The sequence below is a fragment of the Bos indicus genome, chromosome 2 (assembly GCF_029378745.1).
Source record: "Bos indicus isolate NIAB-ARS_2022 breed Sahiwal x Tharparkar chromosome 2, NIAB-ARS_B.indTharparkar_mat_pri_1.0, whole genome shotgun sequence".
Classification (NCBI taxonomy): domain Eukaryota; kingdom Metazoa; phylum Chordata; class Mammalia; order Artiodactyla; family Bovidae; genus Bos; species Bos indicus.
In genome coordinates this window covers 79442370-79469025 of record NC_091761.1, presented here as the reverse complement: position 1 = coordinate 79469025, position 26656 = coordinate 79442370, and the positions used below count along the sequence as shown (strand labels likewise).

The following is a 26656-nucleotide window of genomic DNA, read 5'->3' as shown; positions in this document are numbered from 1 at the left end:
GGTATGTTGTCATCATGGCCCACGGAGAAGTGTTAAAGAATGGAGGTGTCAGCTGCGCAGGTTTCTGAGTGGTCACATAAGGTGAGGATAGAAAAGCGTCTTCCGGGTTTAGCAACAAGGAGGTAGGTCAGTTGCTAAGCTGAGATTCGAAAACGACAATGTCCCCACCTGTGTCCTCTGCCTCGAATTTTCAGATTTGGGGCTAATGTAAGGATCTCCCAGTTTGGGCCTCTGCAAACACATAACTTCCTTTTAGCTGTTCTCTAAAGTATGTGTAAACATAACCCTTAATTTGCAACACAGAGCTGAGCTTCAAAGCCTCCAGACACAAGCCCTAGCGGAAGGCTAACGAAAGACTCAGCGGGTTGGCAGAGCAGCGGCCCGGGGGAGGCGATACGCGCGGGGAACAGCCGTGTCCAATTGGCCGAGCGCGGCAGCAGCCCGATGATTGGCGGGAGCAGAAGGAGGCGGGGCGTCAGGATCTGCCTTTTCTTTCCGCTGATACTTTCGCTTTGCTGCGCTGAGTTTGCGGACAGATCTTGCCGCACTCGGGAGGACGCGAGTCAGATCCAAGATAGAGCGGAGGCGACCTGGGAGAGGAGGCACGGCTGTGTTCTCGCCCATCTCTGCGGGATCCGGCGCGCAGAGTGAGTGAGCTTGAGGTTCCGGGTGCCGGGGTGGGACGCGCCTGGACCGGCTTCGTCGAGGCCCAGCAGACGGATGCCCAACGAGCGCAAGCCTTTAAGTGCTGATAGGTGAATCCGTCATCCGGAAAAGAACACGTATCCCAGGTGTTGTTTCCGGTGATGGCACGGTTGCCCCAGTCAGTCGTGCCCTGGTAGTAAAAAAAAAAAGTGAAATAGAATCCCGCCCCTCCCCCACAACAATGCATTTTCCCATTTACCCTCTTCCCCTCCCCTTCCAGCAGAGTCGTATTTTCTTCTCTCCGCAGAAAGTTGGTATTTGCCGTGTGCCACCCCTAGAGAGCTGTCTAAGCTAGGCGCACCCTGTGCATGCAGACCCAACAGTCTTGGCATCTGACGTGCTGTGTGTAGCTGCTGCTTGTGTTGAATCCCTAGCCCTTCGCTGGGGCACAAGGTGACAGGTTAGTAAATGTTAACGGAAATTAATGAGTATGTAACTTTGAAACTTAATTATATATCTATTTATGGATAAAAGAACATAATGTGCTCGTGAAGTGTAAAAGTGATGATTAGTTCCTGCAGATCCCCAAATAATATAATTAGCCTTTAAAAAATTCTGACTAGTACCAAAAGTTTGGGGGAAGAAAAATAGGTGTGATTGATTGTGCTTTAAATATTGTTTGTTTAAGTTGAATTGATTGTTTTTATGGGACGGAAATAAGACTTGAGCCCTCAGCACAATCCAGTTTGCAGTTTGATGCAGGACTCAAAACTTGTTGGACCATAATATGGTTTGCCCTTTACTTTCTAATTCAATCTACTAGATTTCAGTTCAACAGACTTCTGTTGAGCATATATTGTATGCAGGACACTGTCCAAAGTGCAGAAGATGTTTAAAAAGAAAAAAAAAAAAGACAGTCTCAGCAAATCTGAAGCTTACATCATTTAGGGGAGACATCATAGAGCTTTTTTTAAGGAAGACAGGGTGTCAGTGTGCATACTCAGTCGCTAAGCTGTGTCTGACTCTTTGCGGCCCTGTAGACTGTAGCCTGCCAGGCTTCTCTGTCCATGGGATTTTCTAGGCAAGAGTACTGGAGTGGGTTGCCATTTCCTACTTCACGGGATCTTCCTGACCCAGGGATCAAACCCGTGTGTTGCATCTCCTGCATTGGCAGGCAGATTCTTTACCACTGAGCCACCAAGGAAAACAGGGTCTGACACCCAAATAGAGATGCAAAATGCAGTGAGGCACAAGTCAATGAAAGCTTAATTGTCTCTGGGTATGTCTTAGCTTATAGAAGAAATGGCATTTGTACCTGTCTTTGAATGCTAGTAAAATTTAAAGAGGCAAAAATTTATGGGGAACCCGTTTTCAAGGGTGAGTGACAGCTAGAGCAAAGCAGAAATATTGGGCGAAGCCAGGGGAAGAAAAGTAGATAATTTAGTGACAGAATTGCTTTGTGAATGGATGAAAATAGTATCAGAGTGGAAATCAGTCGGATATTGGCCAACTAGCAATTTTGTGCAAGAGAATGATGTGGTCAAAACCCGTGTGCAGCAGAAGGCTAGATTGGGAAATAGTGTTGGAGGCATGGAGGCAGGAGGTCTTGAGACTGGAAAGGAAGAAGTCAGGTGATTGAGGGATGGTCTTGCCACTCCGTGTTGGTACCAAGTTTTGCTAGAAGATGGAGTGGATTCTGGATTTGTTAGCATGAATTTATTGATCACCTGCTCACCTGATCACTGATCACAGTGCCAGGCGCTGTGTCTGTATTAGCTCATGCAGTCTTAACAATCACCCTGTTGACAGAAAAGTGAGTCACCTGTGGTCACTCACCCTAAGAAGAGTGTTGCAGCCCCTGCTGGTTGATGGTCTGGCCAGTGTATTTGCTTTAGGCACATCCTTTTTAGATACTTAGTAGGGAGGGAGAGCACTGCAAATTTGCAGTCTTTCACTCAGGTAAGATAAATTTGAAGTGAAAAATCAAATTGCTACAGCAAGTATACCAAAGGTGTGGAGTTGGGTTCATTTGTACTGATGTTTTGTGATGCTTAACTAGTTTTGTGGCCCCACCATATGCTTAACCTTCCTTTGGAAGGAAATTTGTGAAGCAGACATGACTTCATGCCTGCACACATGTGCTTGCCAGCAAGCATGCATACGTTCTTCCATGCCCTGTTTGAAAATCCAGAACCCTTTCCTCAGGCCTAGTAGAACAAGATTGACTTACATCTGCTGAGAATATTATTAGCTGTGCACTGATATATTGGGTTGCAAAAACCTGATCGAACCTTTTGGTCAACCTGATAAGTCCTAATTTACGCTATGATGAAGGGAGGCTTTTCATTTTCCTGATGGATGTTCAGACTCCTTAAATCAGTTTTTTGTTTTAATTTTTAATCTTCAGGGCTACTGTGTAAAAGTTGATTTACAGTTATCTAAAGAGATAGTATTACTTTATCTTTTCAAATTGCATTTAACGTAGTTTCAGTCTTTAAAAATTATTACTGAGATTTAAGAATTTTGTGCAACTTTGTTGTGTGCAGTAGACAAAGAAGAAAATATCTCTTTTAAAAGATATATAACAAAAGTAATTCACTTTAATCATGTGAATCATGATATATAGAATACCAGTTTAAAGTCCTTTGAGTCAAATTACAAATGTTCTATAATTTCTAAGAGCAGTTTTGGGGAAAGTTTTTACAATTAATCTTAAAGCAAATAGTGTCTTCCACTTATTAATAAAAGTGCAGATTCATTTTAAAGCCATGTGAACACCTACCATATGCCCAGCACTGTTCTGGAGATACTTCAGTGAACAACCCTCCCCCACCTCGCACTACCACTATCCTGGACAAATCATTCCCTTCAGTGGGAAAAACAGACACTAATCAAAATAAAAAAGAAAAATATGTCCTAGGTCAGATGGTGGTAAGGGCGATGGAGAAAAGTACATCAAGAAGGAGGGATAGCATTTTCTGGGGTGAGAGGTAGTGTCAGTTTAAATAAGGTGGCCAAAGAAGGCTTGCCTGATACATTAGCATTTGAGCAAAGACCTGAACATGTATTTTATGGGGAAGAAAAAATATTGACCCAAAATGGAAATGGAAAAAAAAAAACAAAACAAAACAGGTTTTGGAATATAGACATCCATTTGAAAAGTATATTTGAGACAAATTATGTTTTTGATTAAGCAAGATATTTAGAAGAAGCACAATGCTAGACATGCTTTCTTTGGAGCTGTGGGCTTCCATTTATGATCCGTGCTCTCTTTCCCTATAGGATGTCCCAGTGGTATGAGCTTCAGCAGCTTGAGTCCAAATACCTGGAGCAGGTTCACCAGCTCTATGATGACAGTTTTCCCATGGAAATCAGACAATATCTGGCACAGTGGCTAGAAAAGCAAGACTGGTAAGGAAAACTCACCTGACGGAGGAGTTTTTCTACTTTTAAAATAACTTGTCGATTGAATGACTTGGTACTACACCGACTAGCAGATGAATCTCATCAGTAGCCGTTGGGATTATCTGTTGCAAAAAAAGAGTGTTGACTTGAAAAATGTCATGTATCTCTAGAAAGCTAAATGCATTAGTCATTAACTTTATGTACTTTTCAGTTTATTTATACATCCTCCTAAATGCTTTGGACAAGTTACATGATGCTGATACAAATTATTTTCCAAGTTAGGATCCAGGTTATAGAAAGAGGTAAGTTAAAGCCAAGTCGTGGTAGAACACTTACGAGAAGTATAAAGTAATCCAATTAAGGAAATAGCTCTTAAAACTGATATATGTTCCGTTTTAAAATTTATTGTTTAGCTCATTGCAAATATTTTAAATGTTCTGAAAGTATTTGACATAGAAAGTGAAGGCTCCTATTGATTTTTTGCCTCCAGAGATAATCACCATTGATAGTTTTATGCTCAAGCTTGGTGTGCTAGAATTGTTCATGGTAGTGTTATATAATAGAAATACTATACTCCCTGCTTCTAAAAGCACTGTCAGTTTCAAAAGAAGGGAATAAAACCCAGGAAAACACTTTTAAGTTATTTTTAATCATTTCATTATGGGAAACTGTGTTTATTTTGTTGATTTAAAGGTGAAAGTCACTCAGTTGTGTCCGACTCTTTGCAATCCCATGGACTACACAGTCCATGGAATTCTCCAGGCCAGAATACTGGAGTGGGTAGCCTTTTCCTTCTCCGGGGATCTACCTAACCCAGGGATTGAACCCAGGTCTCCCACATTGCAGGCAGATTCTTTACCAACTGTGCCACAAGGGAAGTAGTATCTAAATGAAATGTGTACATTTTGACCCTTCTAGGGAGCATGCTGCCAACGATGTTTCATTTGCCACCATCCGTTTTCATGACCTGCTATCGCAGCTGGATGATCAATACAGTCGCTTTTCTTTGGAGAATAATTTTTTATTGCAACATAACATAAGGAAAAGCAAGCGTAACCTTCAGGTATGACCTTTGTTTTGTGTTTTAGTTGAAATGCTTCCATGTTTACATAAGAGAGGTTTTTCATTCAGCAGGTATTATTGAGTACATTGTCATTGGTATTTAGAAAATTACAGAGACTATCAATAAACTGCCTTTATGTGGCTAATACTTTATAGCAGAAGTAAAATAAAATATCAATTTATTTTGTAAACATAAGGAATTTTCAAGCTTCTGGCTATCACTTAGGCATAAGTAGTTCTGAGAGAAATTTGGTGCTAAAATCTTGTCTTATTTAAAGTTGTTGATATTTAAGTCATTAAGAAAAAGGGTTATATGTTAAGAGCAGTGAGCTGTAGTAACATATTAAAGCTCAAAGGAACTTTAGTGATGAGTCCAGTCTGAGTGCTTGGTAGACAGATGAAGAGTAAGTCCAGAAAGGTTTGACGTCTCTGAGGCTCAGGAGTGAGGTGGTGAACTGGCGTTGGACCCCACCTTGCCTTGCTTCTGCTGGAGTTGCCCTCCCTTGGAAGAAAAAGTGAAAGGGAGTTGCAGGCAGGAGAGAGTATACGTCAGTGTTTCAGGAGGCCTTCATAAGTACTTTCAGCACCTGAAAGTGCTGGTTACTTTCAGGTAAGCCTGGTTACTGTTTTTATTTCTGTATTAATGGAATTTTTCTGTTTTAATGGAAGTAAGTACTGTCATTGTCTTGTTTTATTCCTCACAACCAGACTGTTCAACTTAATTAGAAGCTTTTCCCCCACCCTCTGTGAATGTATATATGATTTTATAATACCGGTGAGTGGGAAAGCCAGATTAACTTTATAAAAATTTTATCTCCTACAGAGTTGACTTGGTTATACCTGTTATAAAGAAAGGCACAATTGCCAGTACTTTGCAACTACCTTTGACAAGAAAGCAGAAAAACTGAAAAGAATGTCTTTGGTCTAATTCAAAGCAGAGACCATCAGATTAATTGAGGAATACTCTGGATAACTTTTGTATCATTTGCATTGTCTCAGGATTGTAACAAGAGAAATGGGCCCAAGAGCAACAAAAATGAAAAATATTACAGGAACTGTATACAAAAATACTTGTTTTTTTTAATCAAGAAGTAATTTAGGAACCTGCACTTGGTTGGACAATTAAAGCAGTTTTAGTCATAATATGTGAAAAGAATATTTTGATGTTACCAAAAATAGCTTATATAGGATTTAGTAAGTTCAGGATGAACAAACTCATTTCCGTGTATATTACACAATGGTTTAAACATTCTGAAGATTAATTTACTTTTATTCTAACAACCCATGTCTAGGATAATTTTCAGGAAGACCCAATACAGATGTCTATGATCATCTGTAACTGTCTGAAGGAGGAAAGAAAGATCTTGGATCATGCCCAGAGAATCAGCCAGGTACTTTTTTCCTAACTGAACATAAAGGATAATAAAGCAATAAACATTGATTCAGTCATCCAACAAGTTTTATTGAGACCCTGTTTCAAGGCAGTGGTGACTAGCTCTCTGATTTTATTGCCCCCAAGAAGTGGGGAAAAATAAGCATCAAGATGTTACAGATCCAGACTTTGAGAAAGGACCCTATTATAGTAGAAGTCATTCTAGGTTTGAAAAACCTTTTCAGGTTGTAATAGTTGCTTAGTTGCTGTGAAGATAATAAAGCATGATACAATGTGGACAGTAGTGGAGTTTTGGGTTGTTTCTTTAGATCAGGGTCAGGAATCATCTCTGAGGTGCCAGGATAGGAAAGGAAGCAGCAGATGGCTAGTGGGCTCTTGCAACAGACTGAAGGAGCAGAGGGGAAGTATGTGAGGTTGAGGCGTAGTCAGTGGAGGTGGAAATACGTGGGCAGATTCCATTATGTTCTGCACATGGTACCAAAATGGCTTACACTGAAGGATCTGATGCGGAAGTGAGAAGCAGCAAAGAATCTAGGATGACTGTGATTTGTGACTTGCGTCACTTGGAGATACTGTTTACTAAGCTGGGGAAGATAGGAAAGAGACAGGAGTAGGGTTTTGGCAGGACACAATAGGTTTTAGAAAAGAATGGGTTGATGGGGAAATCAGCAGCTTTGTTTTGAATGGTACTGAGATATCCGTTAGGTATCTAAGACATCCAAACAGTGAATGAGTCAGAGTTATACCACAACCAAGATTTTTTAAATCATGATTTAAATCCTAATATAGACCTTCCTGGTGATCAGGGTTCAATTTTGAAGTTACTGTGGCATTTATTCATGCCTTGCATCGATGTGGTGGTAGGAACAACCCAGCAGACAGTGAAACCACTGTGGTTTGAGTTGTTCTGGCTGAGATCATTCCATTATCGGGGGAGAAGGTCAGAATACACAGTGGAATGCTTCTTATGTCCATTTCTCTAAGGAATAACTAATAAAGTGAGCTGTGAGATTGGGAGGTAGGGGTGGAGAGAGAGCGTTTAAGTAGAGACAGTGAATGCCATTTTCCATGCACTTTCTGAGCATTTACCCAGTTCCTGTGGCTCTGCTGCCTCCCTGGGTGTTTAGTTCCTGTCACACTGAAAGCTCCTTGCTGCAGTAAGCATTTAAAGATATGTATTATTGGTTGCAAGCTTACGCTGGCTCGTTCATCCTAGTGAACAGAACTGTCAAGAGGAAAAGCTGGCCACATTGCTGCCTCTGAGAGAGGTGTGTCTTCTTCAGTATGGCCTGCACCTGGGAGACCCTCAGCAAGAAATTTTGATTATCATGTGGATTTTTCATTGTAACAGCATTATGCAGCGGGCCACTCTGTATCTCAGATGGGCTTGAGTGGACAGCCAAGAGCAGAGATGGGCAGGAGAGTAAACTGTTCACCTTGGGGTACCTAAACCTTTCCCTCCTCACATTTGGCCCCGAGGCAGCACTAGAAAGTGAAGGAGGTGATTCCTGCTCTGCCAGGTCAGCCCCATCTCTTGGGTGTGCTTTGCGTTTGGAAGGCTTGTCGGCTTTTGATTTATTTTAAGCCCCTCAGAAGACACTGAGTTATCAGTGACCCCTTTGGAGGAGATTAGTGGACTGCACAGCTGTGACCAAGAGAAGCAAGGCCTTCTTGGGCCTTGGGGGAAGGTCCTGGATGTCTGGGGGTATCAGATTATTATTTTAGATTGCACATATCCACAAACAATATCTTGTGATATTTGTCTTTCTCTGTACAATTTTGATATGCCTCTGAATTATCTGGAATCTTGTCCAAATGGGGTTTCTGATTCAGTGATCAAATTAGGACTGAGATTCTGTATTTCCAACAAGCTCCCAGGTGGTAAGGTGATACTGGTCTGGGGACCACACTGAATTGCATGACTTTGAGACAAATAAGAACAGGGTAAATAAGAATAATCTTCTCTACAGCATTTGAAAAACCCTCAAATAAATTCCTGTGTGGTCCCAGGCAACTGTATGAACTAATGGAAAATCCTAGATATGCTGTTTGTTTAGTTTAGATCTGAATTGAGCCCAGTCTTTCTTTAGGCTTGTTCACAGTTTGCCAGCACTTTCCAGGGCCTCGAGAACTGAGCTTTTCTTGTGCAGACTCATGTGGGAGGCCTGCAGGAGCTTCTGGAAGGTCTGAGAGTTAGGTGGGGCACAGGGTATAGACTTGACTTTGGAGCTTAACCAGCAGGTAAATACAACAGAGGAAGTCATGGCTGCTAACCACGTACCTTCCATTACAGGCGCAGTCTGGGAATATCCAGAGCACTGTAATGTTAGACAAACAGAAGGAGCTTGACAGCAAAGTCAGAAATGTGAAAGACAAAGTTATGGTGAGTACTGAATAAATGTATACATATTCTCTGTAACTTATTATAGGGGGGAATAAAAGTTTCAGTTGCCCTACTGTAAACATTTTCACTGATTTCAGATTTTTAAGTAGTTGAGAATAAATGTTCCCCCCAAATTCCAATCTCTAAGTAAACAAGTTGATGCAACCAATGAGCAGATAGATATTTATGGCCCGTGTTATAACTTCCAAACATGGAACTTATCTTTTCCTTCCTTGCAAGATCATGCAGTAGCTGTGGACTTTGCCCCATCACCCAGTGAACTAGCTGTTCTGCTCTAAATTGCCCTTTATGGCTTCACTTCTTAAATTGGCATGTTCCTGGGGTTACATAGAACCCCAGGATAAACATAGTCTTCCTCAAACACCTGTTTTATTCCAAGGCTTGGAAGGGGAACAAAAACATGTCAGGGAAGGAAATTTCTGATTAAAGTAAAACATCCACAGTAATTTTAAGATAGAACTTCCCAGACCATCTATGGGAGTGGTGTCCTTGGTGGTACGTGTTCACTCCCCTCCACTGCGGGGCTGTGTGGAGAGGGTGAGGAGTCCAGCTTTGCACTGGACCTGTGTCTGTGAAAGCGGCCTTTCTGCTGAGGGGCCCACTCTCCTGTGGGTCTCTGGGTCACACCAGCATGACCTTGACTTTGTGCTTCAGATGGCATTTTATCAAACAGGTTCTTTGGAGCAACTTTACCTTACTGCCTCTGAGGGAGACATTTCATTAAATGAGTAGACATCAAGTAGGTCAGTCCAGAAATAGGCATATGTTTTATTCTCTAAAAAGGTTATTATATACTTATTAATGAAGTAGAAATTATTCATTATTAGAATTTTATGAATCTTACTCATCTTTGAGAGAGCAGGATTTTATGAATCTTATTTATCTTCGAGAGAGCAGGATTGTATCCCTGATTTTCTGGGTCCTATAGAAACAATAATCTGTTTCCTAAAGTCTTTGTTCTGAGTATGGTGGAAAACTTGTTTATGTCTTTACTTGTAGAGTATTGAACATGAAATCAAGACTCTAGAAGACTTGCAAGATGAATATGACTTTAAATGCAAAACCTTGCAGAACAGAGGTAAGAGTTAACATTTGAAGCAGAGTCCATTGCCTATAATTTTTTCTGCCTACAGTAGCTAACAAAGGCAAATACTCCTTCATATTTACCAAATATTCTATGACTTAATTACTAGTCTTGACTTCTTGATGACCAGACCAGGATTTTTTAACCTCAGTACTATTGACATTTTGGGTGGAGGAAATGGCAATTGACCCTAGTATTCTTACTGGGAAAGTCCCATGGACAGAGGATCCTGGCAGGCCACAGTCCATGGGGTTGCAAAGAGTCAGACACAGCTGAGCACACACATCCTTGTTTTGGGGACTGTCCTGTGCATTGTGAGATACCGTGATAGCTCATGGGTAAAGAATCTGCCTGTCAATGCAGATGTGGGTTCGATCCCTGGGTTGGGAATATCCCCTGGAGAGGGAAATGGCAACTCATTCCAGTATTCTTGCCTAGGAGATACCATGGACAGTGGAGCCTGGTAGGCTGTAGTCTATGGGGTTGCCAAGGTCAGACACAACTGACTGAATGACAGCAACCTGGGCATTGTAGGATGTTTGGCTGCATCCCTGACTTCTGCCCACTAGATGGCAGTAGAGCTGCCAATGTGTGTGATTGCATGCTCAGTCCTGTCTGACTCTGCGACCCTGTGGACTGCAGCCTGCCAAGCTCCTCTGTTCATGGAATTTTCCAGGCAAGAATATTGGAGTGGGCCATTTCAAAACTATCTCCAGATGTTGTCAGGTGACCTCTGGGTGACAAAATCACCCCCCCCCGTTGACACCCACTGGTTATGTGCTATTCACTTTACTTAGTGTACTTCACCTACTGATGGACATAGATGGATAGGTATTTGGAGTTCCCTACCCTAATCCCCAAAGTTTCTTCAAATGTTCCAGCTCCGTGTGTGCATACCATAGGTGAAGTTCAGCATTTTCCCCTTGTTTTAAAGCAATTTTACTCTATTTTGTTGTTGTTGCTTGTTTTTAATGATGACAGGATATCCACTGAAAATAACCTCAAAGTGTGCATTGTGTAGAACAAGCAGAGTACTGCTGTTACCCTAGCAGTCCTCTGAGGATATCATGATAGAATGGAAACATTATTTGTAATAATGTGAATAAAAATATGAGAGAAAGAAACCTCAATGACACTTTTCCAAATTGTTTGCTTCTCTTTCAAAGCCACGGAGATGCTTTATATCAACTTTTTTTTAAACTGAGGTTTTGAATCTTGTCGTTTATATTCATTGAGGTAATATTGTGACAGTGATTTAAGAACCAGACAGTACTATTTCTCATTTACATGAATCATTGAAAACAAGGACTTTGTTTCAGAGTGTCCTGTTCTGGTATTTTTTTGTTTTGTTCAATAGTGATTGAAGACCAAGCTTGGACCTGTCTTCAGATAGCACTTGGGTCATATTTTCCCTAAATGTATGTGAATCTTGCCTTCGGTTGGCTTTGTCTTCTCTCACATTTTTGTTTATCTGCTGTCTCTCCCAATTCACAGAACATGAAACCAATGGTGTGGCAAAGAATGATCAGAAACAAGAACAGTTGTTACTCCAGAAGATGTACTTAATGCTGGACAATAAGAGAAAGGTAGCGTTTCACGTTCCAGAATAACACAGTACTTTTGTCAGAGACTGTAAATAATGAACTTGAAATTTAGAAATGAGGCAAAAATTATTTTTTATAACCACTTGGTTTAGTGCCCCAGTTGAGAGGAAAGAATAAAATTCTGTGATTAAAGATGTGTTTATTTCACTGTGTGTCTTTCTCTCCCTTTAGGAAGTTGTTCTCAAAATAATAGAGTTGTTGAATGCCACTGAACTTACCCAGAAAGCCCTGATTAATGATGAACTGGTGGAGTGGAAGCGGAGACAGCAGAGTGCCTGTATTGGGGGGCCCCCCAACGCTTGCCTGGATCAGCTGCAAAATTGGTAAGACTGGCAGCTGACTGGTGAGCTGCATAAACTTGTAGAGTGAACATTCAAGCTGTGTTAGTTGCACAGACCCTGTGAAGACTTCTGTTTGGAGTTGGATGTGCTCTAGCTGCTTCTTGCCCTGGACACACGCACTTGAAAAGCACAGTGTTAGTCGTGCCTGTGGCCATGCTCAGCTTGGTGTGGAGCACTGTCCTCTCCCTGCTGTACACGTATCCTGGAGCGTGTCGCTTGACTGTGCCAACACTGTGACATGGTCATCACACAACACATTTAACAACCGAAGTCCCAGTGTTTTATTCAAAATGAAAGGGCTCGAGGCATTTTCCAGGCTTACATGAAATAACAGTTTGTGGGCCATTCATTCAGTTGTCCATCTAGTAAATATTTATTATATGCAGTGTGCCAGGCACTGGGCTAGGACCTAGGACACAAGGTGAATGATTCTTGGTTGTTGCCAGCAAAGAACTTTCACTGGGGAGACGGGAGATGGACGTGGTAATAACTACTTGGTGAAAGATTGCCAAGGTTCTGACAGAGACCATTCAGAATCTATGGAGGATGAGGAAGGAGTCACCAGGAAAGATAAAGGAGACAAAATGGTCTTGCACTGACTCGGGAGTGAACAGGAAAAACCACAGACCAGAGAGGAGAAAGGTGTGGACAGAAGCAGCAGGGAGGGAAGGACCTGGGCCTGAAGTTCTTACAGTGGGTGGCTAGAGAGTCGGATGCCAGATAGGGAAGGAAGGAAGCAGAGCAGACAGGAGGCTGGAGCCTGGTCGTGGAGGTTCCCATACTACCCTGGGAACTCCGGAATTTCCCAGTCGACACTGGTGAGCCAGGCAGGCCCTTTATTTAAATGGAGATTCATGTCTCTGATTTTTGTATTTAAGTCTAAGGATAGAATAGACTTAGACAGAATAGAATGAACTTGAAATTTAGAAATGAGGCAAAAATTATTTTTTATAACCACTTGGCTTAGTGACCCAGGTGAGAGGAAAGAATAAAATTCCGTGATTAAATTTTATTTAATTTAAATAAATCAAATATTTATTATATGCCGTATGCCAGGCACTGGGCTAGGATCTAGGACACAAGGTGAATGATTCTTGGTTGTTGCCAGCAAAGAACTTTCACTGGGGAGACGGGAGATAGACGTGGTAATAACTACTTGGTGAAAGATTGCCAAGGTTCTGACAGAGACTGTTCAGAGTCCATGGAGGATGAGCTGCTCTGAGGATGTTTGAATGCCGAATTCCAAAGAATAGCAAGGAGAGATAAGAAAACCTTCCTCAATCATCAGTGCAAAGAAATAGAGGAAAATGATAGAATGGGAATAACTAGAGATCTCTTCAAGAAAATCAGAGATACCAAGGGAACATTTCATGCAAAGATGAGCACAATAAAGGACAGAAATGGTATGGACCCAACAGGATCATAAGATGTTAAGAAGAGGTGGCAAGAATACACAGAAGAAATATGCAAAAAAGATCATGACCCAGATAACCATGATGGTGTGATCACTCACCTAAAGCCAGTCATCCTGGAATGTGAAGTCAAGTGGGCCTTACGAAGCATCGCTACAAAGCTCGCGGAGGTGATGAAATTCCAGTTGAGCTGTTTCAAATCCTAAAAGATGATGCTGTGAAAGTGCTGTGCTCAATATGCCAGCAAATTTGGAAAACTCAACAGTGGCCACAGGACTGGAAGAGGTCAGTTTTCATTCTAATCCCAAAGAAAGGCAATGCCAAAGAATGTTCAACCTACCGCACAATTGCACTCATCTCACATGCTAGCAAAATCTCATACACTGGCAAAGTAATGCTCAAAATTCTCCAAGCCAGGCTTCAACAGTACGTGAACCATGAACTTCCAAATGTTCAAGATGGATTTAGAAAAGGCAGAGGAACCAGAGATCAAATTGCCAGCATCTGCTGGATCATCGAAAAAGCAAGAGAGTTCCAGAAAAACATCTACTTTTGCTTTATTGACTATGCCACAGCCTTTGACTGTGTGGATCACAGCAAGCTGTGGAAAATTCTGAAAGAGACGGGAATACTAGACCACCTGACCTGCCTCCTGAGAAATCTGTATGCAGGTCAAGAAGCAATAGTTAGAACCCGACATGGAACAACAGACTGGCTCCATATTGGGAAAGGAGTATGTCAAGGCTGTATATTATTACCCTGCTTTTTTAACTTACATGCAGAATGCATCATGCTGACTCCTGGGCTGGATAAAGCACAAGCTGGAATCAAGATTGCCAGGAGAAATATCAATAACCTCAGATATGCAGACACCACCCTTAGCGCAGAAAACAATGAACTAAAGAGCCTCTTGATGAAAGAGGAGATTGAAAAAGTTAGCTTAAAACTCAGCATTCAAAAAACTGAGATTATGGCATCTGGTCCCATCACTTCATGACAAATAGATGGGGAAACAATGGAAATAGTGAGAGACTTTATTTTCTTGGGCTCAAAAATCACTGCAGATGGTGATTGCAACCATGAAATTAAAAGATGCTTCCTCCTTGGAAGAAAAGCTATGACCAACCTAGACAGCATATTAAAAAGCAGAGACATTACTTTGCCAACAAGGGTCTATCTAGTCAAAGCTATGGTTTTTCTAAAACCATATGGTTTTTCCCAACCATCATGTATTGATGTGAGAGCTGGACTATAAAGAAAGCTGAGCACCGAAGAATTGATGCTTTTGAACTGTGGTGTTGGAGAAGACTCTTAAGAGTCCCTTGGACTACAAGGAGATCAAGCCAGTCAATCCTAAAGGAAATCAGTCCTGAATATTCATTGGAAGGAGTGATGCTGAAACTCCAATACTTTGGCCACCTGATGCGAAGAACTGACTCAACTGGAAAAGACCCTGATGCTGGGAAAGATAGAAGGCAGAAGGAGAAGGGGACGACAGAGAATGAGATGGCTGGATGGTGTCACCAACTTGATGGACATACATTTGAGCAAGCTCTGGGAGTTGGTGATGGACAGGGAAGCCTGGCGTGCTACAGTCCATGGGGTCACAGAGTCGGACATGGCTGAACAACTGAACTGAACTGAAGGTATTAGCAGAGTCTGACAGATCTGAGCAGACCCGATGGAAGCAGTAGAATCAGTGGGCAGGAGTGGGTGGTGGCCTGAAACAGTTCTGAAGGGCACAAGGACCAAAGATCTCATGAGATTACTTTCTGGATTGCTGTTCCTGACCCGGCACCCCCAGGAGCCTGGTGAGGTCCCTGCTGTCTGGAGCCCCTATGGTCATCTTAGGCCACATGGAGCCTCTTGTGGAGATATGAACGTCTTCCATTGTACCCCGCTGTGCTGTGCAAGAATTGTCAGCATTTTCTTGTGTCCCTCGGCCCAAACAGGATTGGGAATCACTGGGTTAGAATCCTTGTGGAACACGCCCACCTGCCATTGTTACCCTGCCTCTCATTTCACACCCACGGGCTTTGCTTTCAGGGCTGTGACCTGAATTCAAGGAATGAAAACACCAACCAAAGGAGATGTTTTTCCCTGGGGAGCTGATGCTCTTATCATCACTCCAGGCCCAGACTTCCACAGTCTGACATAGCTCAGAGGCTCCATCACCTTTGGCTTACTGTCAGGATGGAGGAACCTGAGAGGAGTTGGTAGCTTTCCTCCTTGGTTTATACATGTATTTTGAGTGTCTGAAAATGATTAGATTATGCACCTTGCCTCTCCTTTCAGTTCAGTGACATAGTAACTCCTGTTCCCTCGTCTCCTCCTAACCCACCTTGCATCCCCCCTCTGCCTTGCTGCCTTGATTCCAGGTTGCCCTCTTGCTCCTCCCTGCACAGTGTCACTGCCCTGATATAAAATCTGCAGGGGCCCCTCACTGCCGCCACATCACCTCCTAGAGTGTCTGTCTTTTCATGTCCCCTCCCTCTGCAGCTCGCCCCCTTTACCCTGTGCCTTTAAGTCCCAATTATCTCATAACTCAGTTGAAGCCAAAGATTCACTAGACAGCAGTCCCCAAACTTTTTGGCACCAGGAGCTGGTTTTTTGGAAGACAGTTCCTCCACAGACAAGGTGGGGGGATAGTTTCAGGATGATTCAATAACACATTACATTTACTATGCACTTTATTTCTATGACATCAGCTCCACCTCAGATTATCAGACATTAGGCCCCAGAGGTTCCATGTCCCCCGCCCCCATCTCTCCTTAGGTCCATCTCTGTTTCTCCCTGCACTGTAGAGCTGGGCAGATAACATCACGTGTTGTCTGTAAACAGTGCTTGTTGGTTTCCATGATTCTCTGAATCCAGACTGCTTTGGGGCTATTTCTGATGAAGACTCCGTGGCTTGTACCTTCCCAGGTTCACCATAGTGGCGGAGAGTCTGCAGCAGGTTCGTCAGCAGCTTAAAAAGCTTGAGGAGTTGGAACAGAAATACACCTATGAACATGACCCCATCACCAAAAACAAGCAAGCCTTATGGGACCGCACCTTCAGCCTCTTCCAGCAGCTCATTCAGAGGTAACTTGAGCAAGATGTTTTTGCACCTTTTGCAGTTATTTTACCCAGAGGAAAATTTTATGGTAATTCAGATAATTTAGAAGGGTTTAATAGGATATGTAAAAATGTTTATGGCTTCCTTGAATTCAGGTCTTCCTGAATTCCTTGTTTATGCCAAGGGCCCGTTTTTCTCGTGACCTCCTACTCTGGTAACCTGTCTCCTTCTCCCTGGCCAGTCTGTGACGAGACCTGTTGAGTCTAACTTGTATTTGCCCTCTCTTTCCTATTCTGTGGTCTTATCATATTTCAAGCTCTCTACTGAACTCTTACATAGTAGCTTTTCAAATGGTACCGCCCCAGCCCCTTCTTCCCTAGTCCCTGTGACCCTGTACTCTGCCATATCACAGTTCTGTTTGATTTTTCATCACCTGCTACTCTGAGGCGAGCCCCTGATCCAGTCACCCAAGCCCCACCTCCACAGCCTGGCCCTCACCAGCCATTCCACATTAGCTGCTACACATGCCGCGTTTCCAGGCGGACTTGACCTCATGCCCACCCTGGACATTTGCTTCTCCATGCCTCTCCCAACAATATTTCCTCTGCCTCAGAGCTTTTTTCTGTGGTAGCTCATTGAGAACCTGCATCCTCAATGTTTCCGCGTATATCCCATCATGAAACTTTTGCCAGACTTCCTGGGCAGACGCTGTCTCCCTTCCAGAGTTGCATAGTTCATTCTTTATTCTTCTCCTGTTTTGGATTTCAGTTGTATCATTATCTATGCATGTCTGTTATCTTTATTGTAAATTGGAAGGTCTTCGTAGACAGAGATGTGCCTTTGTCATCTTCTTCTCCCACCAGGGCCTTAGGTAGTGCCTTATCCAGGGCTAGGTGTTCTCAGTGTGCTTAGTAGGTCAATAAACGGCCCTGAGTAGAAGAGTAGAGTTCATATTGCAGTTTTTAAATGCTAACTTGACATAATAAAAATGTCTTCTGTTTCCTGTGGCTAATGTCCAGACAGGAATATCCAAATGTTGGATTTTGAAATGGATGCACTCAACTTTTACTCTCTACCTTGATTTTGAAATAATCAAGGACATTTACTTGGGTTTTGGAGTGCAGATCTCATTGTTTTTCTTTAAATGAAAATTAATATTTGGAAATGTTTATTAGGTAATAAATATTGCTAAACAGTTTTACTAGAATAGCAATTTTCCAAAGGATGTTAAAATGTAAGTTTCAAAGCATGGTGGTAAGCAGTATGCTACTTGGTTCATTTTCAACTATAGTAAAATTTGTTTTTGTTACTGTTTTTTATTTTTAAATTGAGATATTATTGATATATTAACATTATATTAGTTTTAATTATATAACAATAGTGATTTGATATTTGTGTATGTTACAAAATGATCACCACATTGGTCAGTGAGCAAATTTGATTCTTAAATTTGTAAATGAAGAGAATCCAGTTGAGAATTTTCATTGCTGAAGAGTGTCACAGGTCTTTGCAATTACTGATTTTGTTGAGTGCATCTGTTAGACTTGGGGATGTCTTTATTGACGGTAAAACTTCAGTTTATTCATCCAACTGGTTAGAAGTTTTTCAACTATTTTTTAGATCGTGCCCTCTAGCCCCCTCTCCTCCTTAGGGAAAATAACTTTTACCACCTCAACTTTAATGGAAATGCTAATTTATCCTTTGCTGGGTATTTACAGCTCATTTGTGGTGGAAAGACAGCCCTGCATGCCAACTCACCCTCAGAGGCCATTGGTCTTGAAGACTGGAGTCCAGTTCACTGTGAAGCTGAGGTAATAAAGAAAAGATGGAAGCCCCACACCTCCTTAGGGCTTTCCTGGTGGCTCAGATGGTAAAGAATCTCCCTGCAATGCAGGAGACCTGGGTTCATCTGGGTCGAGCAGATCCTCTGGAGAAGGAAATGGCAATCCACCCCAGTATTCTTGCCAGGGGAATTCCATGGACAGAGGAGCCTGAAGGGCTACAGTCCATGGGGTCGCTAAAAGGTCGGGCATGACTGAGCGACTAACACTTTCACTTTCTTTCCACAGCTCCTATCACAAAGTTTGCACCCCAGCTTCCTGCCACAACATGGTTATATAGGGGGGTGCTTTAGAGGAAGTACTTTTGCAGTAGGTATTTTAATATGAATTCTTACTTAGAATATCTAAGAGTCTTTTCTATTCAACTAGAAATATAACAAAGATATGTGTGGATACACACACACCCCACAATTTTTTCCAGTTATAGGTGTAATGAATGTTTACTGTAAATAGCAATTCAAAATTGCACAACTGCACATGGTAGAGAGTAAAAGTTCCCAGCAGCCTCATCCCCTCTTGAGCATGAGTCTATAACCTGAGCTTTATGTTCCCTCTGTAATGGATGCAGTGTGTGTAAATGACTGGTACATTTTTCTGGTGAGTGTGTTCATAACTTTCATCAGATTCTCAAAGTTGTATGTGATCTAAATATCTGTAAACTACCACAGTAAGCAGCCTGGTGTCAGTCCTCCCAGAATTTTGTCCATGTCTACATGAATATATAAATAAATACATTGTACTTTTATAAACATGTGTTTTTTCATGCATAGACTTGCGAAAGTATATATGACATGATATATTTCATTTTTAGAAACCAGAGTTCTGCTCTCTGTTGTTCGGCAGACTATTTTTCTCCTTCGTAATAAATTGTAGAAATGTTTCCATAGGAGGATGTCCAGCTTTACTTTCTTTGGTTGCATGGCTGCATTCATTTATTAATAGCTTTTCCTCTACTGATGAGCAGCTGGACTCAGAAGAGCTGGCCTTACCTTCAGAGGTGGCCCTAGTCTTTTTCCCACGGTGCTGCTGACTTAGGTCCACAGGTGCTACGTCTCAGCTACCAGTGCTCCAGCACTAGACTGACACCCACGGGGTCCCAGAACTCAAGCTGGCAAGGGGAGCAATCCCATCCCATCACCTGCTTGACTAAAGGGAGCCAGCCAGTGAGGGGCTCTTCCCCAGGCCTCTAGCTCATCAGAACAGAAGCACACTGGAGTCTCAGCCCAGGGCTCTGTCCCTCCATCTTTCCACACTGCCCTGGAGTGGTTAGAGAGATGACCCTCATTTTCCTGATTATGAGTCAGAGTTTTTATTTTCTCCCAACAGGTTAAGCATTAGCTACAAGTTTTGGTAAAGGGTAAAGTTTGCTATTTTTTACCTCAGTTGTTGTTTGGTTGCTCAGTCGTGTCCGACTCTTGGTGATCCCATGGACTGTAGCCCACCGGACTCCTCTGTCCACGGGACTTCCCAGGCAGGAAGACTGGAGTGGGTTGCCATTTCCTCCCCGGGTGCTCTTCCCAACTCAGGGATTGAACCTGTATCTCCTGCATTGGCAGGCAGATTCTTTAGTGCTGAGCCACCTGGGAAGCCCATTTTTTTACCTGTGGAATTAGCCCAAAATAGAAATTTTGATAAACCCCAGCACTGGGGAGGCAAAATGGGGAAGCAGGTGCTCTCACTACATTTGGTGAGAATATAAAATCTGTTGCTTGCTGTCAGAATTTAATATTACAGTTTTGTCCCAGCAACTTCACAGCCAGGAATTTATCCTACAAATAGGATTTAAAAAAAAATCCAAGTAGACATACAGGGATGTCAATTCCATTGTTTGTAATAACCAAAAACTGGGTGGGGTGGGGATTGTTGAAATGTTCATCAATATGGAATTGGCATAATAAATAAATTATAATAGATAATTTTTAAAAGTAATTATGACTTTTATTTTTCTTTTCAGGCTGCTGGTGAAGTTGCAAGAGCTGAATTATAACTTGAAAGTCAAAGTCTTATTTGACAAGTAAGATATCTCTAATATTATCAAAGATACATATACTATTGAAATATTGGTTTTGTTAACCAAACATGGACTGATGCAGCGGGGCTGTTTGTTAGTGATTCCAGCAGATTTAAATCAGTAATTCCTGGGTCTTGGGAACTTTCTCTAAGAGCTGGTATCAGTGTGCCTTTTTAGACTACAAATGAACAAAAGTATGAGAGCATTTTATGCATATGTGCTTGTTCCAAGCAGCTACCACCTCAACTAGGCCAGCCCCAGAGAAGGGGCACTTGATCAGGCTCCAGGCCACCGTGATTCTTCGGCCAGTGTGGGCTTGTTTCTGGAGTGAAAGTGATGGCATTTTGGGGGGCATGTATGGAGCCTGCTGGCTTTACACTTGTCTCTTCTGAACAGTAGGGACCCAGGAATGGGCAGGCTCTCAAGAGGTCTAAATGGAGCAGGTCTATCCTGTTTTGTCCTTAGACCCTGAACCCAAACTAGCAGTGACCTAGGCAGTTACATTAAGGAACAAGATGGCTTAGCCCCTCCCATCCCCCCTTGATATATTTAATGCTTTTGTTGATGTGTTTACTGTTTCAGAACCGTTTATGATACTCCAAGTCCCTTTCCTCTGGCTTTCCTCTCTTTCTGGTCCTGTAACTGTAGCCCTCTTTGTTTGTACCTTTGTTTCCCTCCCATCTTTGGTTTTTCTGTGTATCAGTTAGCTTTTGCTGCATAACAGATAACCTGCAAACCTAGTGGCTTAAACTCAGAAACTTATTATTTCTATTATTCTGTGGACTGTGGGTGGTCCTTCTAGTCTGAACTGGCCTGGTTGCTGCTGGGTGGTCTAGCATGACCTCATTATTTGTCTGAGGTCTTGGCTGGGATAACTGGGCCCTTCTCTGTGGGGCTGTCAGAGTGGCCAGCCTGGGCTTTCTCACATGGCAGTGGTGTTCCAAGTGGATCCAAGCAGCAGCATGCTGGGCTTAGTAGGCTAGACTTGGAACTTACACAGCACTGCTCCCATCCATTGTGTCTGGAAAAGCAGGTCAAAGTCCCCTGAAATTCAAGGGACAAGGAAATACATTCTGTGTGTTTAAAGGAAGAATTGCAGAGGTTTTTGTGGCCACCGCAGTTTTGCCACAGTCTGCTTAACTCAGTATCTCTTTCGGTTTGTTCTTGCTTTTTTGTCTTTTCTGTCTGTTCCAGTTCTGAGTTTTCTTCTTAGTTTTGACAGGAAAATGTCTAGTTGGGACAGGAAAGGAAGCTAACTCATTTAACTGGGAGTGCACTAATGGTCTCTGACCTTCACCTGCCCCTAACATACATTATTTGTCCAGAATATGACAACATTATCGCTCAACTTATGTAAGATTCTGGTCTCTCAAAATTTTAACCTCAGATTTAAAACTTGGCAGTTCCCCCAAATGATTGACTATTCAGGTACTTTGATGAAAGCATTAAAACTAATAAAGAGCAAACATAAAACTCAAGCTGTCTCTTAGGAGGGTCCTCTGAGTTCTGGAGCAGTGCTCTCTGCTCAGTCCCCAGGGCTTAGCTCATTGCCTCCTGCAGAGGGAGTAGCTGCTCATACATTGTGATAACTTGGGCTTATATTCCTGAGGGTGTGCTGTGTGCTCTCCCTACCTGTTAACTAGTTTCCTCCTCCCGGGGTGCTGTGTGGTCAGTGCTGCCAGCAGGATGTACAGAAGAGAAAAGGTGAGGCCCAGTGTACTTGTCCAGGGTCCCTCAGCACAGCTTGGCAGTGCTGGTGTGGGTTGATTGAGGGACTGAGTGAATGATAGGGAAGAAAACCCACAGGTATGGATTTATTGGTTATTGATCTTATACTTTTATATGTTTGTGAATGCAAATTTCATATTTTAAATACACATTTATGATTACATTTTTTTTTTCCTTGCAGAGATGTGAATGAGAGAAATACAGTAAAAGGGTACGTTTTGCACTCTGTTTTGCTCTCTGCTTTGTTTATGCATTGCTTTAACAGTTCCCAGCCTTTTAAGTATCCTTTCCCTGTGTTGTCTAGGTTTAGGAAGTTCAACATTCTGGGCACTCACACGAAGGTGATGAACATGGAAGAGTCCACCAACGGGAGTCTGGCGGCAGAATTCCGACACCTGGTAGGGAGACCTGTCTCCCTACCTGTCCCTACCGACACCTGTCTCCCCCTTTTTTGCTGTGTCTGGCTTATCAGAACTTATTTGCAATGGAGTGGCACTCTGTGCCATATGTGATGTAGAGGGAAGTCTCCCTGGGAAGAGACTTCTAGAGTTTGTGGCTGGTGACTTCAGCAGCACTCTGGGAACCTTGGCTCCTTCTCCTTATCCCAGGGCTCTTCACTCTCTCTTTCTGCTTGTCTCTCTCTCAGACATACCTTCGTTGAGGGGAAGTGAGCTTAGTAAAATATTCCATAAACCAGTGTGCACACAAGATCTCTGCATGTGGTCTCTCGATGACCTCAGTGATCACTCACTCTAGACTCTTGGAATTTTCCTGAAGATCGTTATTCCCCCACATCCTGACTGGTGCTTTCCCTACTCCAAGTGTGGCAGACCCCAGGGGTCTCTCCTGGGTCCCTTTGTCACCATCTCCTTTCTGGGGTCTTGCCTGCAACCACTGTCTCGAGCGCTTTGTCTCCAGAGGAGTAGGCCTGGGCACCGGGCAGTGGAAACCAGCAGAGGGGTTTATATGGGTGGTGCCTTCTCCCCTCTCTCCCTGGAGATTCGGGGCTGCCAGGTGTTCTGCAGATGTGTTGGTGCTGAGCCCTATGCACTTCCTGGCCTGGAACCTGCAGGGAGATTCAAGGCACCCTTTTTCTCACTGGCAGCCATCTCATGAGTCTGCAAACTCATGGTTAGGAAGCTGGACCTTAATTGAGAGCCTCTCTCCAAACCGGGAGTCTGAGGGTGTCCAGAGCTGTTCCGGGGGCTCCGAGTTACTTCTTTAAAACCTACATGACTGAAGACCTTTTCAAAGGATGGTCTGAGAGGCTTGAGACACTGGGCCAGTCTGGGAGATTCTGCCAAGGGAAGTAGAGGTGGGAGAAGCTGTGCCCAAAGCCTGGGGAGCATGGCACAGCTGGTGAAGGTGATGGGGATGGTTCAGGACAAGCTTGCCCAGAGGAGGGAGCAGCATGCCACTTCCCTGGCTCCTTCTGAACCCTGCAGTGTTTGCAGGGTGTCAGGACGCTGGGGAAAGGTGTTCCCCCTCCACCTCATAAACCCCTACAACGGTCACTTCCCCTCCTGTTCTGCATCCTGAAAATATTTTCACCTCCTTCTTTCTAAGTCTCCACTTTGTTTTGGTTTGTAGATGGAAGTAGCAACTTTGAGGATTATTATAAAGCTATTTACTAAGATTTTTATTTTTTTTTGTAGCAACTGAAAGAACAAAAAAATGCTGGTGCCAGAACTAATGAGGTAAGTCTTTCTCTGTCATGACTGGTCTCTTAACTAGCAGCTCTGTCCAGGGAGCTTGGCTCCATGGCCCTGGTGGTCCTGGCTGGCCAGGGACAGCTCACAGAGCGGTGAGCAGTGGGAAGACCCGCAGGTGAGAGCAGCAGACAAGCTCTGGGACGTGGTGTATGTGTGATAACAGTAGAACCACTCTGTGCTTGTGGTTTCTGGTTGTCAAGGGATTCTGCACATGAATTTTCTGGACCCTCACCAACAGCCCAGCGAATAGGTACAGTGGGCTACTGTGTTACTCACATTTCACTGGTGAGGAAATTGGACCACAGGAAGTTTGCAGGAGTTAGCTAAGCGTGCACAGGGAGTCATTGTCAGAGCTAGAGTCAGAGGCCAGCTTCATGACTGCCCTGCCAAAAACTGTGTGTGCCCTGTCCAGTGCCATTATCCTTCTGTCAGCCCCCTCGTCACAGCTTGTCCTTGAAGAGCTATGTTTGGGATGCATTCAGATATGAACCATGGGCAGAGGACAGAATGGCTGGAGTTGCTTTGGTTTGGTCAGATTTTGTTCTTTGTGCCTGCCTAGCACTCTGTCCTTCCCTTCCACAACCAGCAGAGGGCGTGTGGAGCCGTGGGACAGGTGCCCGCCTGGGCCTGACCAGGCCTCATTTTTGGATCTTGACTCTCAGTGACCAACTAGGGACTTAATTTCCTCTCCCAGGAGCAGGAATGGAGTCACACCTTTCTGGTTCTAAGGTTGTTGTGAGGCTCACATTAGATAATGTGTATGAAGGCACTTGGAACACAATAACCTTTCTACCCAAACCAACCAAGGCACTTTATAACCTGCCAGGCTTATGCAAATCCGTTCTCCTGGTAGATAATCACACTTGGAACATGTGTACACTTTCCACCCCTTGTCAGCCTGAGGTGTGCAGCCCAGGCCAGGCGGGTCCATGGTGGGCAGAGGGGACTGAGGGCCGGGAAGCCTTAGGTTGTGAATAAACTCATTAGAAGTTGCTATTTCCCTACCGACAGATACTCGGGATAATTAAATCTGGGATAGATTATTAAAAGCTAGAATCTTCTAAATTGTGCCTGATTGGGCTCCTGCTTTCTGGAGCTTGTTAAAATGCTTAGTAATTTCTTGCTAATTGCAGGATCAGTGAACTAATCACTGTATTCTTTTTTTTTTTTCCATTTTCTTTTGCAAGGGTCCTCTCATCGTCACTGAAGAGCTTCACTCCCTTAGTTTTGAAACCCAGTTGTGCCAGCCTGGTTTGGTCATTGACCTTGAGGTAAGACTTACATGTTCCAGAAATGGGAAACTTTATTTGTACTTTAAACTGATACACGTATTTTTATTTTAGACATACTTATCTAATTGCCAAGAAAAAATTGCTGTTTTCAGCCATACTGTCTCAATGCTAATTTAATGGTTCAGTCTGCTAGAGAACTAAGTTAACCTTTGTCTGAAGTGAAAGTTGCTCAGTTGTGTCAGAATCTTTGCGACCCCTTGGACTATACAGTCCGTGGAATTCTCCAGGCCAGGAAACTGGAGTGGATAGCCTTTCCCTTCTCCAGGGGATCTTCCCAACCTAAGGATCGAACCCAGGTCTCCCACATTGCAGGTGGATTCTTTACCAGCTGAGCCACAAGGGAAGCTCCAAGTGTTCCAGTTGAGATGTCCTGTGTTAATTTTTTATATGAAGCTCTGACATTTATTTCTTAATTGAAAATATATGTCAAAGATAACTTCAACTAAAAACCAAAGACTGTACCTTTACATTCTTAATTTTCAAGAATAAAATATATGCAGATATACATAGGGTTCCTTGTTAGGCTGTGAGGCTGCACAGTGGTCTACAGGTACTGTTTCTGGGATTCGAGGATTTCAAGGTCTTTGTCATCTTGTAGACGACCTCTCTACCCGTCGTGGTGATCTCCAATGTCAGCCAGCTCCCAAGTGGCTGGGCCTCTATCCTGTGGTACAACATGCTGGTGGCAGAACCCCGGGTAAGGAAAACACATCCACTTTCATACCAGGGTTTAAAGACCCCCCTGCTCTAGTTCTGCATATTTGAAAGAGCCTGTATGGGCCAGATGCTGGGGGGAAAGTGGGCACAACTCAACTCATTGCTAAGGAGCTGAGTAATTCTGGAATAGCGAAGCATTCCAGAAGCACGTGTATGTACTAGAAATGAAAAATTACGATTTTCCTTCCATGTGAATAAGCTTGGGCAACAGATGATTTTGTGTTAGGCCTTTTTAAAAATGTATACACTTGCTAAACAAGCAGGCTCTGTTCTTAAGAGTGCGGGATACTCATGGTGCATTAGTTACAATTGGTTCCAGTTATTCACTGTACTTACGTTCTTTGAAGTCACTGTGAGCACTATTTAGCAGATACTGAATCACTGTGCCTGAGGGAAGTATGGTTTCCCGTCAGCCTCTGGCAAAACCCTCGCATCTGCAGATCAATACATCACCTTGTTTTGTTTAAAGATCCCTTATCTAACATACTTGTTGATTCATTAACATCGAACTCACGGCAAACAGCTTTATAACTCAGTCTGAACAAAACTTCTATATCATGTGCATTTGCTCCTTAGGAGCACTAAACAGCACTTCAGCTCGCCTTTGAGGGGCATTTTTAAAAATGAAATCACCAACAAAAAAACCTACAGAAATGCAAAGACCACAACAGACCTCAAAGAAGACACTGGGTGTAGTGTGAGAGCTGAAACAGGAAGGCAGAGCATAGCTTTGTTTGACTTCAACCGGAAACATACATGTTTGGCGACTCAAAGTTTTCACGGCTCTGTGCCTGGGTACGTCCACAAATGAATGCCAAAGTGCCACGAGTATTGATTCGGGAGTTAAATTTTAGTGAGTAGATAAATGCACAGATATGAGTCTGCAAATAGAACTATTTCTCTTCTTCTGCTGTGAAAATATGTGTGTCATAGACTAGAACTAAACT

General features: G+C 43.1%; 1 protein-coding gene across 3 annotated transcripts in view; it reads left to right on the top strand.

The window, feature by feature from the left end:
- The first annotated feature begins 507 nt into the window (after window positions 1-507).
- The window catches only part of STAT1 (signal transducer and activator of transcription 1), a 38899-nt gene continuing 12750 nt past the window's right edge, over window positions 508-26656 (top strand). For 2 of the 3 annotated variants that reach the window (XM_070769369.1, XM_019974165.2), the window contains exons 1-16: window positions 515-647; window positions 3928-4056; window positions 4969-5113; window positions 6405-6503; window positions 8799-8888; window positions 9909-9987; window positions 11488-11579; window positions 11769-11920; window positions 16276-16434; window positions 18127-18219; window positions 20204-20263; window positions 22170-22199; window positions 22293-22386; window positions 23644-23685; window positions 24888-24971; window positions 25591-25689. In XM_070769369.1, coding sequence (XP_070625470.1) covers window positions 3929-4056; window positions 4969-5113; window positions 6405-6503; window positions 8799-8888; window positions 9909-9987; window positions 11488-11579; window positions 11769-11920; window positions 16276-16434; window positions 18127-18219; window positions 20204-20263; window positions 22170-22199; window positions 22293-22386; window positions 23644-23685; window positions 24888-24971; window positions 25591-25689 — 1446 coding nt within the window. In that variant the 5' untranslated portion in view covers window positions 515-647; window position 3928. Of the gene's footprint in view, window positions 648-952; window positions 1106-3927; window positions 4057-4968; window positions 5114-6404; window positions 6504-8798; window positions 8889-9908; window positions 9988-11487; window positions 11580-11768; window positions 11921-16275; window positions 16435-18126; window positions 18220-20203; window positions 20264-22169; window positions 22200-22292; window positions 22387-23643; window positions 23686-24887; window positions 24972-25590; window positions 25690-26656 lie in introns of all 3 variants that reach the window. The other variant, XM_070769378.1, reaches the window with a different exon arrangement.